The sequence below is a fragment of the Octopus bimaculoides genome, chromosome 4 (assembly GCF_046866305.1).
Source record: "Octopus bimaculoides isolate indiv1 chromosome 4, ASM4686630v1, whole genome shotgun sequence".
In the NCBI taxonomy this organism is placed as follows: Eukaryota; Metazoa; Mollusca; class Cephalopoda; order Octopoda; family Octopodidae; genus Octopus; species Octopus bimaculoides.
Window position 1 is genome coordinate 96,927,349 of NC_142931.1, and position 17,500 is coordinate 96,944,848.

Sequence of the window (17,500 nt, forward strand, 5' to 3'; positions counted from 1 at the left end):
CCTTTATCGGAGCTTGTCCTAAGTTGCAACAAACTATTTACTGCCGTTTTCCTTACAAGCTCAGTCATGCTGTACAATGGCAGTCACAATTTGGCCTGCTTACAGTAGAGTGCCACACTGGATAGGTTTCTGCTCACACCCACCCACTTCCAAAGGAATGTAGACGCAATCGTCCCCGGGCGTTCTACATAGGTAAGTGCATTGTCATAAATCATCAGCTGCCATTGGATCCTTGGTAGAATCAGGTGGTTATAACACCAACATTTCATGACACCAGTGAGTACACATTTGTCCAGCAGTTTCATCCATCTTGCTAAGAAAATCTCGAGAGATAAACAAGATTGCTTGTCATTTAGATCTCCATTGATAACCCTCCCCAAGAACTTGACAGGGTTGTTTTGTACTCCTAGGATTGCTTGACTGTTTACTTGAAATGGCTCATCCTGTCTAACTTTACCATGGTCCAGAACTAGGGAACGAGACTTTTTCGGTTTGATCCTCGTGCATGATCACGTCATGAATTTGTTGACTTTATGGAGAACCTGCTGCGCAGAAGCTACTGAAGCTGTACAAATGGTTATGTCATCCATGTATTCCTTCAGTACTGGTATATGGGTGTCTCTCTTCCTCATAAAGTATAGTTTCGGGGAAAGCTGGCTTACAAACTCGTTCAGCAGATTGAATGTAGTAACAAATAAGATAGGCGACAAAGTGTAGCCCATGAATATTCCGATGGAAAGTTTCTGCCACTCAGATGTCCAGGTTTTAACTGAAAAATGTGCATAAAGTCCTGCGTAGTATGCATCAATGAGCTCCACAAGTGTGTCTGGTACATGGTACCACCGAAGAGCAAAACTTATTGCTGCATGAGGAATGGATTTAAATGAGTTGGCGAGGTCAAGGCCAAATCAACACAAGGTTCTTTTGGCAAGATCTTCATCATCATCACATATATATATATATATATATATATATAGACATGCGATATGTTTTCTATTGCAGGCTTGAGATAAAGGTTCACAATAAGTGGGTTAGACTTTATATTAATACCTGTGATATTAGTCAGTACTAAAAGTAATAAATTTCCAGGTATTAATCAAGATACTTTATTATCTTCCGTTACTTTTTGTTTATCGAGTTGCTGAAATTCTGCAGGAAATGGGGAGGAGGTTATGGTCAGTCCCGTAATCTAATTGGTCATCTATTGTTTTGAAAAGCCATGACTTTGTTATGGTTGATTAATGGATAACCGATAACATAAACAAAGTAGGCAAAAAATACAAATGTATACAAATAAAAAAACAAATAATCCAAGGTTAACTATTAGTAGGTAGGATAGTAAAAGTTAAAGAAATTAATATAGGAACTTGACTCTATTATATTATATTAAGTTATGTTAAACTACGCAAGATATAAGTAAAATGTGAATGAATTATATATATATATATATATATATATATATATATATATATATATACACCATAAATCCTCAAGTATAATCCGCACTTTTTTCCCAAAATTTAAAGGTCAAAATTTCTAGTGCCTACTATATACGAGGTTAAAAATGAAAAATATTTTCTAAGTAAAATTTTCTAAGTGATAAATATGTAAAGGCAATTTACTTAATATTTATTTTTCACTGACGTTATTACGGTTATTTCTTTATTTTCTGCAAACAAAGTGCACAAAAAAGCTACGCGTTTGTATTGTTATATATACAATAATAATAAAGGATGTTACCGTATATACGTTTACAAACCAAGGACGTTATACAGACCTCCTTGACTCAAGTTAGAGAAGGGGAGCGTATTATACACAAGGTTTAGGTTTTTCAGAGGTACAACCCCCTAAAAATCCCCTGCGTATTATACTCAAGAGCGGACTATACTCGAGGATTTACGGTGTGTATATATATATATATATATATATATATATATATATATATATATATATATTAGTATTAGTATTTTAGGTTATAGTGATATTACTAAGGAGATGTGGAAGACTGCATATGAAAGATAAGTTATTACAAATCTATTAAAAAAGAAAACAGTATATAATAACACATGTATCTGTCTAATTAGGAGAATCATTTGTATATTTACTAAACCATACAGGTAATATAGGGTTCGAATTATATGTTGGAAGTTATTCGGACAAAATTCAAATAAGGGACAAAAGACCAAAAGTGATCATACAAGTTATTTCACTAAGTTGCTATTTATCGCTAAAATTATGTTTAAAATATATTCTCCGATAAAATATGTAAAAATTAACACTTCCTTCTCCAAGCCTAGATTCGAAACCGAATCTAAGAATTCTTGGTTGTCCAAACCACCACGATCAACAGGCGTGAAAACAGGTTTTCTTTGCCCTGTCAAAAAGTGATTGATCATCTCCCTTTGACCTACGACCTCAGCCATGTCAGGTGAAGTTCAAATAGACAGGAACTGACCTATTAAAGTACAAACTCTGCTGCAGTATGTCTGTCCTTCTAGCTGCCACTTATAAATACAGTGATCAACAGACAGACAATGAGAGAAGGACCTAGCAGGCAAGCGAGGAAGCTCTATGACATGACATAGCAGTTGTCAATATTTGCATGTAGTGAAGAATTATGTGTACCAACGACAAATTAAGTCCAATGAAAAAATTATTTTTAATTATGAATCGATTCACTCATTTGTTGACTTCAAAGGCATACACATTCCTTTTGCATCTGTTTACCATGATACACATCTAACCACTACATTTGGTGGCCCCATCAAATCCACCACCTCGACTTCATATCGCAGTATATGACGGATATACGCCACATCAAAGGGACGACCAACTTAGCAGCCAATGCACTTTCACACACGCAGATCAATGCTATCCACACACGCAGATCAATGCTATCCACACCACGGCTACAATTGATCTGGCATGTATAACAGCTGACCAGGAGAATGACGAAGAACTTCTAAAGCTTTGGGATCCGTCATCTCTGAAATTTCAGCATGTTCCGCTACCATCATCCACAGCCCATATTTGGTGTGATATCTCCACCGGTCACCAACGCTCTTATATACCACAGAAACATCATCATGAAGTTTTCTCTGCATTCTCTGTCACACCCTGGTATTCACTCCACTCAAAAGCTGATATCAACCCATTTTGTGTGGACCAGTATCAACAAGGATATCAGAGAATGGACCAAGTGCTGTGTCGCGTGCCAAAAAGCGGAAATCTATCGGCACATAAAATCACCAATTGGTTCCTTTTCACAACCTAACGCACGATTTCAGCACATTCACATTGACATCGTGGGACCTCTGCCATCTTCGCAGAATTATACACATTTGTTTACCTGCGTAGATCGTTTTTCGTGGTGGCCTGAAGCTTGGCCCTTACCTTATACATCGGCGGAAACAGTTGCCAAAACACTGATATTACAATGGGTTTCATGTTTTGGCACACCTGCAACAATCACCACCGATAGAGGATGTCAGTTCAATTCCCACCTCTTCACCAAGCTGACTCGTCTCCTCGGATGTAAACACACCCGCACTACGGCTTACCACCCTGCAGCAAATGACATGGTTGAACGTTTTCACCGCCAACTCAAGGCATCCATAAAAGCATCTTCAGACAGTTCTCAATGGCTGGAACATCTCCCCCTCATCCTCCTTGGTATTCGATCCACGGTTAAGGAGGAACTTGGATATACTCCGGCTGAACTTGTCTATGGCACAGCACTCACCTTACCTGGGCCGATGATCGAACCTGTTTCATCACAAAACCTTCCTGACCGAGCATCAATTATGGAAATCCATGTCGCATTTGTCACCTGCAGCCCCCAGACAACAGAACGTCGTTTCACATGTCCCAAAAGACATCAACACTTGGACTCATGTTTTCGTGATGAATGATGGGATACCATCCCAACTTCGGCCACCATATTTCGGCCCCTACAAAGTTATCAAAAGGGAACCCAAGTATTTTGTTCTCGATATTGGAGGTAAACGAAATACGATATCAATTGATCATTTGAAAAAAGCCTTCATCGAGGACAACTCACGTTCAGTTCCCTCCGTTCCTAGAATGGACTCACCAACTGCAGCAGACACCACAGATTCTGCACAACCCCGGCACACTAAATCGGGAAGAACTGTTCGATGGCCCGAGGTTCGTGCAAGTTTTTTGGTTAAGTTCTAATTCTTAACCTACCCATCTGAAATGAAATGCATACATCAACACATAACTCACATGACTGCATCACCTACATACAAACCCAAAGAAATCAATGAACATTTTGTATACATAAAAAAAAAAGAAGAAAAAAACATTGTTCCACATCAGCGAAAAACTTTCTGTATAAACATTTAATGAACATTTCACAAGCAAACTTTTCCGATGAACATTTCTTTCATTTTTTGTCTGTACATATGCTTTGCTTTCTTTTTAAACTGTTTTGCCTTCTTGTAAAAATATTTTGCTACCTGTATGCTTACACACGCTTGCAACAGTCACTTATGCTACCATTTGATCTTTTGCACCACTGAAATACAACCTGCCTCTATTTAGACCTCTAGTGGGTCAAGTAATCAATAGATGCACATCTCTTTTAACACGCCAGCATCTTTCTGCATGGGCACATATATGTATTGCCCACCATATAGCACACACCAACAGTGAATCTTTGCTTCATATTTTTATATCCCATGTTTTTGACATATATTCATTTGTCTGTTACACTTTATAAAATTTTTTCTGCATACACAAAAAATAACACTTCCAATATCGTTCGATCTCTGTGACTTTCTCACTAGAAAGTGGGTCGTGTAAAAATTAACACTTCCTTCTCCAAGCCTAGATTTGAAACCGAATCTAAGAATTCTCGGTCGTCCAAACCACCATGATCAACAGGCGCAAAAACAGGTTTTCTTTGTCCTGTCAATAAGTGATTGATCATCTCCCTTTGACCTACGACCTCAGCCATGTCAGGCGAAGTTCAAATGGACAGGAGCTGACCTATTTAGGTGCAAACTCTGCTGCAGTATGTCTGTCCTTCTAGCTGCCACTTATAAATACGGTGGTCAACAGATAGACAATGAGAGAAGGGCCTAGCAGGCAAGCGAGGAAGCTCTATGACATGACAGCTTTTTCTCAGAGCAATGTTCAAAGTTCCACGGTAGACTACTGTCTCAGATGAACTACATACACACACAAACATATTAATTCCTGACATATCATATCATGTACCCTGTTTCTATTTCTAGCAACTCGTAGCAGTTGTCAACATTTTGCATGTAGTGAAGAATTATGTGTACCAACCACAGATTAAGTCCAGTGAAAAAATTATTTTTAATTATGAATCGATTCACTCATTTGTTTACTTCAAAGGCATACACATTCCTTTTGCATCTGTTTACCATGATACACATCTAACCACTACAAATACATTAATTGCAATGCTCCATGCAACAGTATTTAGTTACTAAATTTATGAACCAACTGAATATATATCCTTATATATCCTCTTTTATATATACCTACATATTACTAAATTGTTATTTATCGCTAAAATTGTTTAAAATCTATTTTATCTGACAAAATGCCTCAAATGCAAAACTCTATGTAATAGTGTTGAGTCACTTAATTAATGAACGAATCAGTCATTCAGTCCTTTAAAATATTTATCCCTCTATTTACTCAATTAATTACTTTTAATGTTATATTTAAGAGGTGTGTGTGGGGGGTTAAGTTATAAATAGAATGAAAGGAGGTAACTCAGGGTTATTACAGAACCAATAAATTAATTAATTAATCAATTAACCAACTGATTGATTGATTGAATAATGGACCTAAATTTTTGAGTATGTTATTCTAATTATAGATCTTAATAACCCAGAGTTACCTTCCTTATTTCTATTTATAACTTAATAACCCCACACACACACACACCTCTTAAATATAACATATATATATATATATATATATATATATATACACACATGAAGTATATTTGCCACTTAAATGCGGCTAACCACTAAGGGTGAATGCTATTGTAGCTTGTAGGCCCAGGAGAACACCTCCAGCTGGCTGTTGACATACTTTCTGTGCCCTATCAGTATTTGCAAAGGGAAGTCCTCCTTCCCATCGTCGAGAAACTTGGGTCCATGCGTATCACGTCAGGTCAACAATGGGAAGGATGACTTCCCTTTGCAAATACTGATAGGGCACAGAAAATATGTCAATAGCCAGCTGGAGAAGGTGTTCTCCTGGGGCTACAAGCTACAGGAGCATTCACCCTTGGTGGTTAGCCGCATTTAAGTGGCAAATATACTTCACGTTGTCATGCAGCTACTGTTTATACCTCATTCAGAAATTTAATATATATATATGTGTATGTGTGTGTGTATATTCATCCACATTTTACTTACATATTGCGTAATTTAACATAACTTAATATAATATAATAGAGTCAAGTCCCTATGTTAATTTCTTTATTGATTTTTAGTATCCTACCTACTAATAGTTAACCATGAATTATTTATTTTTATATTTTTATACATTTATATATATTTTACCTAGTTTGTTGTTTATGTTATCCATTAACCAACCATAACATAGTCATGGCCTTTCAAAATAATAGATGACCAATTAGATTACGGGACTGACCATAACCCCCAACCCACTTCCCACAGGATTTCAGCAACTTGATAAACAAAAAGTAAAGGAAAATAATAAAGCATCTTGATTAATACCCGGAAATTTATTACTTTTAGTACCGACTAATATCACAGGTATTAATATAAAGTCTAACCCACTTATTGTGGACCTTTATCTCAAGCCCTCGATAGAAAACATATCGCATGTTTATATGTTTGTGTATAATTATATAAATAGAAAAATACGAACTACTACAGTAATCCTCCCTTGGACGATTTGACTGAGGACTGGCAAGCCAGAAGGCTGCACCAGGCTCCAATCTGATCTGGCAGAGTTTCTACAGCTGGATGCCCTTCCTAATGCAACCACTCCGAGAGTGTAGTGGGTGCTTTTACGTGCCACCAGCACGAGGGCCAGTCACACGGTACTGGCAACAGCCACGCTCAAAAAGGTGTTTTTTACGTGCCACCTACACGGGGAGCCAGTCCAGCAGCACTGTCAACGACCTCGCTCGAATGATTTTCTAATGTGCCACCAGCACAAGTGCTAGAAGGCAACGCTGGAAACGATTATGCTCAAATGCTGCTATTTACGGGCCACTAGTATGGAAGCCAGACAGCTGCTCTGGCAATGAACACGCTTGGATGGGTGGAGGACAAAGCTTTTTTGGGGTCATTGCTGCATTTTTTGCTAACTCTGTATAATTCTTGTTTCAGAAAATAATAATAATCAGCTTAGTCAAGAAATGAAGAGGCATGCTGTTCTTGTGTTTATAATGGCTGAGCATAACGATTTAGAAAGATCTCAATTTTGAAAATTTGCCAAATCTTTCATCTCAGTTTGAAAGGAGGTAGAGACTAAAGATGGAAACGTATCACCAGTATCAAAGCATAAAAAGCATTCTAAACACTCTGAAATCATCAGAACATCCAGGAAATTCAACAGACCATTGATTACAATCCTAGAAAAATTAATGAGGTCAATTGCAAAAGATATCCTTGTGTCAGAAGGAACAGTCAAAAAGAATGTCCACGAAGACATTAAATATAAATCTTATATGATGAGGAAAGGTTAACCTATCAGAAAAAGCAAGAGTTATGTCCAAAATGAACCAGGACCACTTGATTCGAGTATATAGATTATTTAAATCTCATATAGAAATAAAGGAAATCAGAATAAAATAATTGTGAAAGTAAAAATAATAATTAAAAACGGTCATGAGAGTAGATTCTTGACCAAACAGCTGAATGTTGAGACAACTCTTTTTCTAGGTATGCACTTAGTAAACACACTTGTTTGATGCATGTATGTTAAGTCAGTAATAAAAGGGCTACAATAGGATTTGAACATCATTACAAAAAAAAAACAAGACAAAATAAACAACCTCAAACATAATTTGAAGTCATTAATAAATAGTATCTCACCACCAAACCAATTGAAGAGACAGTTGTATAAAGTTGAGTTTTCTTTGCCAATGAAGCGTATATATCCATCTCGGTATTGTGATTTTGGTAACCAACTTATATTATTCTGCTTCTCAGGAGAGTACTGTAGAATATCAATGAGAATGGAAAGTAAGGAATTATTTATTATAGACTTCTGGAAGGAAGAAACTATATATACATACATTTATACATGTAGAAACACATTAATATACAACCGTCCCCACCCCATATATGTATATCTATATATATATATATATATATTTCATTTCACTCAGTGTGGAGATTACGTGTGGAGACCCTTCATCCTTCAAGTGCCATACGTGGCTGGCCAAGGATGTATCATATTGTCTTTGAGATCCTAAACAAGGATCTATGGTTGGAGAGATGTTACTTGAAGGTGTTCCCCAAGTCACATTCACTAACAGACTTCTTATGATTGGTGTTGTTGAGGGAGTGTGTTATAGCTGGGTTTTCCTCCCAAAATAGTAATCCATTGTTGCTTTGTGTCCCCGTCTAAGATCTATTCTTTTTATTTCAAGGTACTGCTTGATGTCAGTTGTATATTTCAATACTGTAACATTATTCAAGTTGGCATCTATGTTATTAACATATGCAACAAACAACAGAGATCCAAGAAAGGATCCTTGTGTATACCAGATGTCATCTCAAGGAGAAGGATGCTGTCCTAGAACTGTTACTATCCCTTTTCAACCAAAGATGAAGGATTTCAACCAGTTATAAAGATCATCTTTCACATTCATTGCAGAAAGTTTTGCCAGAAGTTGTTTGTGTGGCACAGACTTGTAAGTTGTAGCAAAGTCAAGATAAATAACATCCACCATGAGCTGCAATCAGTAATTCAGGTGGTGTCTTCAAGAAACTTGTTGAGTTGGCCAGAGCACCTGGAGTTAGGGATAAATCCGAATTGTGAGGGTGAAATAAGGCTGTGACTGTTCCAAACATTTCAGAGTGTTTCTCTGATACTGGACTCCACCAGTTTGGCAATGCAGCTAGTAAGACTGACTGGACAAGAGTTGACAAGTGATCTGTGATCACCCTTTTTGAACAGGGGAATGATGCTGACAATTTTCTACTGCTCTGAGATGACACAGCTATTAAGGAAGAATTGGAAGACTGAAAGCTGGCATAAAAGAAAGAACCCACTGTATTTGAGAATAGATAAGTAACGCCATCACAATCAAGAGAGGCTTAGTTGTGTTTATTTTTGAGGTGGTATTGCAAATGTAAATTTCACAGATGTCATAGAATTTGATGTCAGAGGTGGTGAAGATAGTACATTTGGATTTTCAACAGTAAAAATGTCAGCATAGCATTCAGCAATATGTTCTGTACATCCTTTGAGATCAGCAGTAATCCTACCTGTGTAGGGATTATATAGAGAATGCAGTCTCTGCTTCAAATGTATATATTTCCAGAACACTTTGCTATCAGGGTTGGTTGCTATATTGTCCAAATTCAAGCACTATCTTTTTTGTCATCTGCTTGAAATGGTTAGATAATCTATTGCACCTTTTATTCTCTTCTGTTTTATGTAGTATGTATTCACAACATTCTTTCTTGACAAGTCAGACTGCTGCTGTCTCCAAACTGCAATGTTGAGATTTTCAAAGCATTTACATGGTACTGATGATTCTCATGCACCCCAGATTGAATTGAGGATGTTCTGAAGTACAGAATTGACATCTCTGGCATCGTAGAAGTCAAAACAGTTTAGGTGTTGTAACTCAGCATTAAGAGTTCCAGTCAAAGCAAATACTTTGGAGATGGTGAAGGTTTTTGTTTCTGTCCATAAGGAATAAATTGGCAATGATGACAGCATGATCAGAGTTGTCAAAAGGTTCCTAGGTAATTACACTGATGATTGTTTCATGGGTGGTGGGTAAAAGTAGAGCCAAAGTATTGTTACCTCTTGTTGGGTAGGTGACTACTTGCTCAAAATCCAGCACTAAAACAAGGAAATCATTTGCATTTTGCAGCCAACAAAAGGTTTCCCAATCAATCTCAGGGTAATTGAAGTCACCAGCAATGAAAACATAAGTAGCTGTTTTCCTGAATGTAATTCTGAGGAAGTCAAATAGTTGTGTGCCTTGATGGTGGTGATAAATAGCTCCAAATAGAAGTGTTGACATGTTTATACATATACCACAGAAAAATACCTCTTGTTGTAATTGGTTCAAATCATTACAAGGAATTGCTGGGTATTTTTTTCATAAAATTTTCTACAAATACCTTTCAGAGTGTGTAAATTATTATTATGTCAGAATTTAATATGTAGATGAAAACTGGTGGACAAACTGACACTCATCACAGTTTTTTCCCCAATTTCAAGTCTTGTTTTGTAAATACATACAAATACACATAACCACACTAACAACATTAAAATACTTACATAGTTACATTCACTGATGTTTGACTTCATGCTGGATGATGAACTCAGGCCTTTTGCGGCCTCTGAATTCAACATGGTGGGGTAATATATTCTAAGAAAACATCCATCAGGTTTTTCTTCACTCCTCTCAGTCATGATATCCATGGCTCCCACTTCATACTTGCCATGACCCTGGGGTAGCTGTTTCATTTCTCAATCTCTTCTTCTTCTTCTTTTATATGTGTTTGTATGTATCTATGTGTGAGAATCTCCCCCCCACCTCTCTGTATATGTGTATGTCAAGAAGAGTTAATTAGTACACTAGAGCAAGAAAGGATGTAGCCCACCAAATTGTTTTGCTTCCCGTGGAAAATCGTTCAGGTGAGATCTGTAACTGTTGACGTCTTCAATAAAGGTGGTGCTGTAAAAGAGGAGAGGACAGTTTAGTTATGCAAGAATTATGGGTGGAGTAATGGCTGTGTGGTAAGAAGTTCTTGCAATTATATTACTTTCAGGTATGACACTTTGTATTACTGCTTGCTTTGAAATGACTAAAGCCTTATGAGTGAAATTTGGTAGATTGTAAAGGAACTGTTTGTATTCTTTGGTAGTAAACCCAATCCATCATCAGATCCTGAGAAGCCTTTACTGGAGACATTCAGGCCAGGTCTCTAGTTTACGGACAACTTTTTCCTTACCTCCACCAGTCACACAGCACAAGACGAAGGAATCAGAGATGTTGCCCTTTCCTTCTCCCACTATGCTATTAAAAAAAACAATAACATGTCGATACTGTTTTCTTCTTTAACTTGGTTCAAAGTAATCAAAAAGAGAAAATTAGAAAAATTAGAGGCTGTGTTGTTCATGCCTTTCCTAAGGTGTCAATAGTAAAGTGTAGGTGAAGTGATGTCTTATCAAGTGAGAAATGAAAGAGGGTTGCATTTAGTATGCCATGTTCTATGGCCACAAACATGTCAATGATAGACCATAAAGATATTTAACATTCAAACAAGGTCATAAATATCAGGGCTTGACATTAACTCATACAGTAACTCATAAGTCATTCTAAGACAAACAAGGTCTGATGAAATAAAAGTATGCATTAAGTCTTCACACCTATGGAATAAAGTACAGAAATTCTCCTTCAATACTAACGTGCAAACTTTATTACATGGGGACCAATGTGCAAAACAGTTTTCAACTTGGCTCCTCCAATTAGGAAATGGGAAAGTACCATTTGATGGGAATGGCAATATCAGTTTGGCTTATATTACTATTATGGTGAATTCCCCAGCTGAACTGAAGAACAGGGTATTTCCAGACTTAAGTATTAAATATAATTCACATAAATGGTTGTGTGAAAGGGCAATTCTTGCTCCAAAAAATGAAACACTAGCAAGGATTAACCATGAATTAATGAATAAGATTCCAAGTCATTAAGAAGTACAAATCAGTTGATTCAGTCCTTGATGAATTATCACCTAATGTGACAGAAACTACCATCATCACTGGATGTGCCTCTGGGGAAGAGGCTTTCATTCCAAGAATTCCAATCAAACCAACAGACATGCCCTTTCAGTTCAAACAAACACAATTCCCAGTGTGACTTTGCTTTGCATTGTCTATTAATAAAGCTCAAGGTCAGTCTTTGAAATCTACTGGCTTGCTTTTCTCATGGTCAACTTTATATTGGTTGCTCCAAGGTAGGTAGTTTACAAGACTTATTTGTCTATGCTCCAAACCAGGAAACAAAGAATGTTGTTTACTGAGAAGCTCTTACGTAATTTCCTTCAACATATGTGGTAGAATTTATCTCCTTTCATAAAAGTGGTAAATTTTGTATTTTCGTTTATTATTATTATTATTATTATTATTATTTTGTATTATGAATTAAGAATAAATTGTATCTCAATTAAAGAATAAATTGTATCTCAATTGAAGAATAAATTGAATTTAGAATAACAAATTTCTATACATATTTTGTTTTTTCCTTCCAATATATAGGGAAAAAATTTCATTCCTGGGCAACATCGGGTGCCTCTGCTAGTATTACATATAACTGAAACATTGTATATAACTGTTTGTTGCCCCAAATGTATGTATACATATGTACGTGTGTATGTATATTAAACACTTGTGTCTACTACAACTGTTTAACTTTCTGATAACACAGTTACTTTGGTATGGGTTATACTTCATAATCAACCAATATAAATAGCTAGTAGTTTAGTTCTGAGATACATCTCACAGGTGTTCTGGGATGCATCACCAGTGATGTTTTTAGGATCATAGGGGGTTTTGGGCATTTCAACAGCAGACCCCTTGGTCAGTTGACCCAGCCTGTGCTGATCAAGTCTCAGCTTGCATCTCAGCAAACAACTGGTCTGCCTTCTTCATTCAGACCCACTTAGTGGTCCTTCCTGAAGCTTTAGTGATGTAATATATGACTCCTCTCTTTATCGCACCAGTAACTCGAAGCCCAATCAGAACTTTGAAGAGTGAACACCCCACAAAACCCCAGCAGTCTACTCTAATTGGCTTGCAATGTCCCTACCAGCCTTGGTTTCTGCATTGATCTACCAGCCAGCTGGAATTCATTTTTTTATGTCTCTGATTGTTCTATGGATGGTAACTGTATCCTTCAGATTGTTGTCAAAAAAAAAAAAGATTCCTACAACAGGGACAATGCTATGCATTTTAGAATGGAGACTGCATGTAATGAAATCATCTTCAATATTTAACTGGTATTTTACTTGATTAAACTAGGCAGGATTTCAACCCAGAAATCAAATACATTTAGTCCAGCACTGACTATTGAACACTATCATCATCATATGAAGTGACAATGGAACCTCTGGGATAGACATTCGCAACTACCGTATAATAAACTATCTACAAGTGTGTCATGAGTTTTTCAGGAAAGTCGGAAATAGCAAAGATATTTAAAAAACTTTGGTATTCTTAAAGCACCACTGCATATATATTCTTTGTGGCAAAGTGCAATGTGTGCAAACATCTCTTTTTTAATACAGTAAAACTTAAAAAGCTGATGATGTTCCATAACTGTTTTATCTCTAATCTAGGTCGTCTCATAGGACGCCCTGAATAACTGTTTTAGTATCTTATTTATTATGGTATTGATTGAAAAAGGTGGCATATCACTGTACAACAGAATCCACTCTATCTATCAAGGTGGTGAGCTGGCAGAAACGTTAGCACGCCGGGCAAAATGCTTAGCGGTATTTCGTCTGCCGCTACGTTCTGACTTCAAATTCCGCCGAGGTCGACTTTCGTCCTTTCGGGGGTCGATTAAATAAGTACCAGTTACGCACTGGGGTCGATATAATCGACTTAATCCATTTGTCTGTCCTTGTTTGTCCCCTCTGTGTGTAGCTCCTTGTAGGCAGTAAAGAAATAAGAAATAAGAATCCACTCTATCTGCTGGAAATAGTAACCAAATTTTCCACTAATGACACTCAAAAGAAAAGGTACAAAAGAAAGGGCACATCAGATAACGTTATCCTATATTCACTGAAATAAAATATAGGACGGCTATAACTGAATTTTCTTACGTCACAGATCTGATAAGTCAAGGCTGACGTGGGGAAAGGAACAGCACCCTATATACAAGTCAACATTTACGAGGTCGCTAGATCTGCAGGAAATAACTGCTAAACCCTCAAACGTCAGAATTTTAACCGTGACTTTCATCATTAGTAGTCGTTAAATAAAGTACCGGTCATATATTGAGTCACTTCAACATTACTACGAAGCGTCCTAATGTAAATGGAAGAAGGCATATCGGATAATGTAGTCATAGGTGCACTATGTTAGAAACAAAAAATGTTGTAGTCATGGTTGGAATGCCTTAGGCCAGCAGAAAGGACTGACCTGGAACAGTTAAACAACACGAGCTGAGAGGTGAAAGACAAAAATTAAAATGAGAAAGAGAGAGAGAGCGGGGTGGAGAGAGATAGTTTACTACTTGATGTCATAGAAGATCCATAAATATGTGTTGAGGAACAACATTAAAACGGATGAGGGACGAATCCTTAAACAGTAAAACTGAAAAATCCGAAAGAATTAATATTTCTTATCTACAGGAAAAACATTTTAATTTATGAAATTTATCTCACTGAATTCTATTTGTATTACAGGTATCGTTTCGATCAAATAAAATGATCGTGCTATATTAACACTATAATTTTCCTCATCTGAGACTTTTTCATTAGATTTGAATGAGAGTTTACCGTTTCTGGTACATTGTGTATTCAAACAAATGAAATGTTTCTACTGCATTAAGACCGTTCATTTCATTTTCTGATTTTGTTAAAATGTAAATATCCTCTCAACAGTTTTTTCTAACATTTTTGAAAAGACAATGAGAAAACCACTCTTCGCCTGCTAGAAATAGCAATAAGATCTTCCTGAAATAGCATTTTATCTTTTAAAAAAAGCAAGGACACATTAGATAGAGTAACCCGGCGGAATATCGTAAGATTGTGACGAGATCCACAATGTCCTACCTGGCTGGAATTAGACTTAGAAGAATGGTAGGGCAGTAATTAGTGAGCTGTAGAAGGAACCAGAAAACGCTTCATCATGGATAGGGCAGACGCATGAGAAAGAAAGGGGTAAGCGGAATACGAAGGACAAATAGTAAAACAATATAGTTATTGCATGGTTGAAGTAGTTATAATGGTACCCAACATGATGTAGTGGTTGCAGAGATAACAAAAGAAAACAGGGTGCTGCAATCTGGGCCAAAATACATCGGACATTCCCTGGTAGCACCAATGCTAGTGGACACAGCTAAAGACAGTGAAACAGTCGAAGGTGCCAAAATTTTTGTATTTTCCCTCACACAGAGGATAAAAGAATAATACGATTGCAGTATTAAAATTAAATAACAGAAATAAAATATAAATGTTCTTACATTAAGTCATGAATCAACCGAAGTAATGCATTCCTTTATAAATACATAGCTACTGCAATACGATGTTGTTGATAGCATGACTTCCTATTTTTTCTCACTGAGGCGAGTGATTGCGGATGTCAGTTGTTAGACTGTGGCAGCAGCAGCAGCAGTAGTCGTCGTAGTAATGATGGTGAGCGGTCGTTTGCTGAAGATCTGACATTTATTACATTGATATTATAGAAAATTGTCTTGTTTGTTTTAAAGCAATCGTGTAAATAGCATAAACCAAGGGGAAGTTTCCTCTGTCGGACACATAACATTGAGCTACTTATCTAGATTATATCTGTGTATGTATGTGGGTGTTGCCTTGTTCGAAGTCACTTTCGATACTACAAACCTTTGATCAAAGACGTCACCATTCTATTTTTATTTTGAAACATAAGTACTGGCCACAGCGTGCCCTCAGACGAGAGATTTGGCTGCTATTTCTAGCAGATCAAGCAAGTGCACAAAGGATCCCTCGGTGGCTTGAATATGTGTGAGCGTGTATAGGATGTACGATACGGTGATTGTGTGGTAAGTAGCTTGCTTACTAACCACACGGCTCTGGGTTCAGTCCCACTGCGTGGTACCTTGGGCAAGTGTCTTCTACTATAGCCTCAGGCCAACCAAAGCCTTATGAGTGAATTTGGTAGACGGAAACTGAAAGAAGCCCGTCGTATGTATGTATGTATATGTTTGTGAGTCTGTTTGCCCCCACCACCATCGATTGACAACCGATGTTGGTGTGTTTACGTCCCCGTAACTAAGCGGTTCGGCAAAAGAGACGGAATAAGTACTAGGCTTGCAAAAAATAAGTCCTTGAGTCGATTTCTTTGACTAAAGGCAGTGCTCTAGCATGGCTGCAGTCAAATGACTGAAATAAATAAAAGAATATCCCACAATCACACTTATAACACTAGGGCTAAATCTAAGATGTATAAATCAGCTACCCGTACCAAAAATATGGACAACTGCCCTCCACCTAAACACCTCAATTACAATATGCACAGAACCCCCCCAAAAAGCGGTGGCCGCTCCATCCTGTGGTACACCCCCCATTCTCACTTAACACTAGGAACTTAGTCAAATCTTTCTTTAAAATACTAGATACTAACTTCCCACGACAACACAAATACCACTCTATATTCAATAGATCCACTTTAAAAATTGTCGTATTCTATCACTCCTAACTTTGAATCTATTATAGCAACTTCTAACAAACATAAACTCTCGCTCTATTACCAAAACCTAAGCAACCATAACTACGCTAGCGCCAGCACCCGACCCACACACACACCCAACACGGACATTAATATACGTTCTTCTAACACTAACGCTCGTACACTAGAACAAAACCACAGTGGATCCCAACCCATTAATATTCTAGATAATAACAATACCAATAATCACATTGATAGGACAAATAGCCATAACAATAATTCCATTAATCTAGATTCTTACACATCCCCCAATAACATATCCTCCAATAATAATAACTCACCCACCAGCAGACGCAACCCTCAAGCCTCCTACACTTGTAACTGTCGCTCCGGGACTATCTGTCCGCTTCAAACACATTGCGTAAGATACAACGTAATATATAAATGTACCGTGAGAAATCTATTACATAACTCTACTGCTACATACATAGGTGCAACTAAAAACTTCAAACATCGCTACGCAGCCCATTTGCACTCTTTTAGATACGATAAGCACAGTAAATCTACATTAGCCAATCACATTCATCACCTCAAAAGCAAAAATACCCAATACACTTTAAAACGGTCCATCTTAGATTCTGGAACTCCATACCAGGGCCAGCGCTCCAACTGCAAGCTTTGCCTAATGGAGGCGTTCCATATTTTAAAATACAATTCTCCCACTCTACTTAATCGATATAACGAAGCGTTTAGCAACTGCAATCACCTCTCTTTCCATACATTTAAATTTTATCACAAGCAAAATTGCACAAACGATCACGCAACATAATCGCACGGCTCCCCACAGGCAACCTATTCAACCTGGCAAAAACATCCATCTTTTGAATAGTCT

At 37.2% G+C, this 17,500-nt stretch overlaps 1 protein-coding gene across 2 annotated transcripts in view; it reads right to left on the reverse strand.

The window, feature by feature from the left end:
- The window catches only part of LOC106883019 (platelet-activating factor acetylhydrolase), a 57,804-nt gene extending 42,281 nt beyond the window's left edge, over nt 1–15,523 (reverse strand). For both annotated transcript variants that reach the window (XM_089351060.1, XM_089351061.1), the window contains exons 1-3: nt 15,425–15,523; nt 10,510–10,909; nt 8,079–8,202 (exon numbers count right to left, since the gene is read on the reverse strand). In XM_089351060.1, coding sequence (XP_089207186.1) covers nt 8,079–8,202; nt 10,510–10,698 — 313 coding nt within the window. In that variant the 5' untranslated portion in view covers nt 10,699–10,909; nt 15,425–15,523. The remainder of the gene's footprint in view (nt 1–8,078; nt 8,203–10,509; nt 10,910–15,424) is intronic.
- Nucleotides 15,524–17,500: the final 1,977 nt, after the last annotated feature.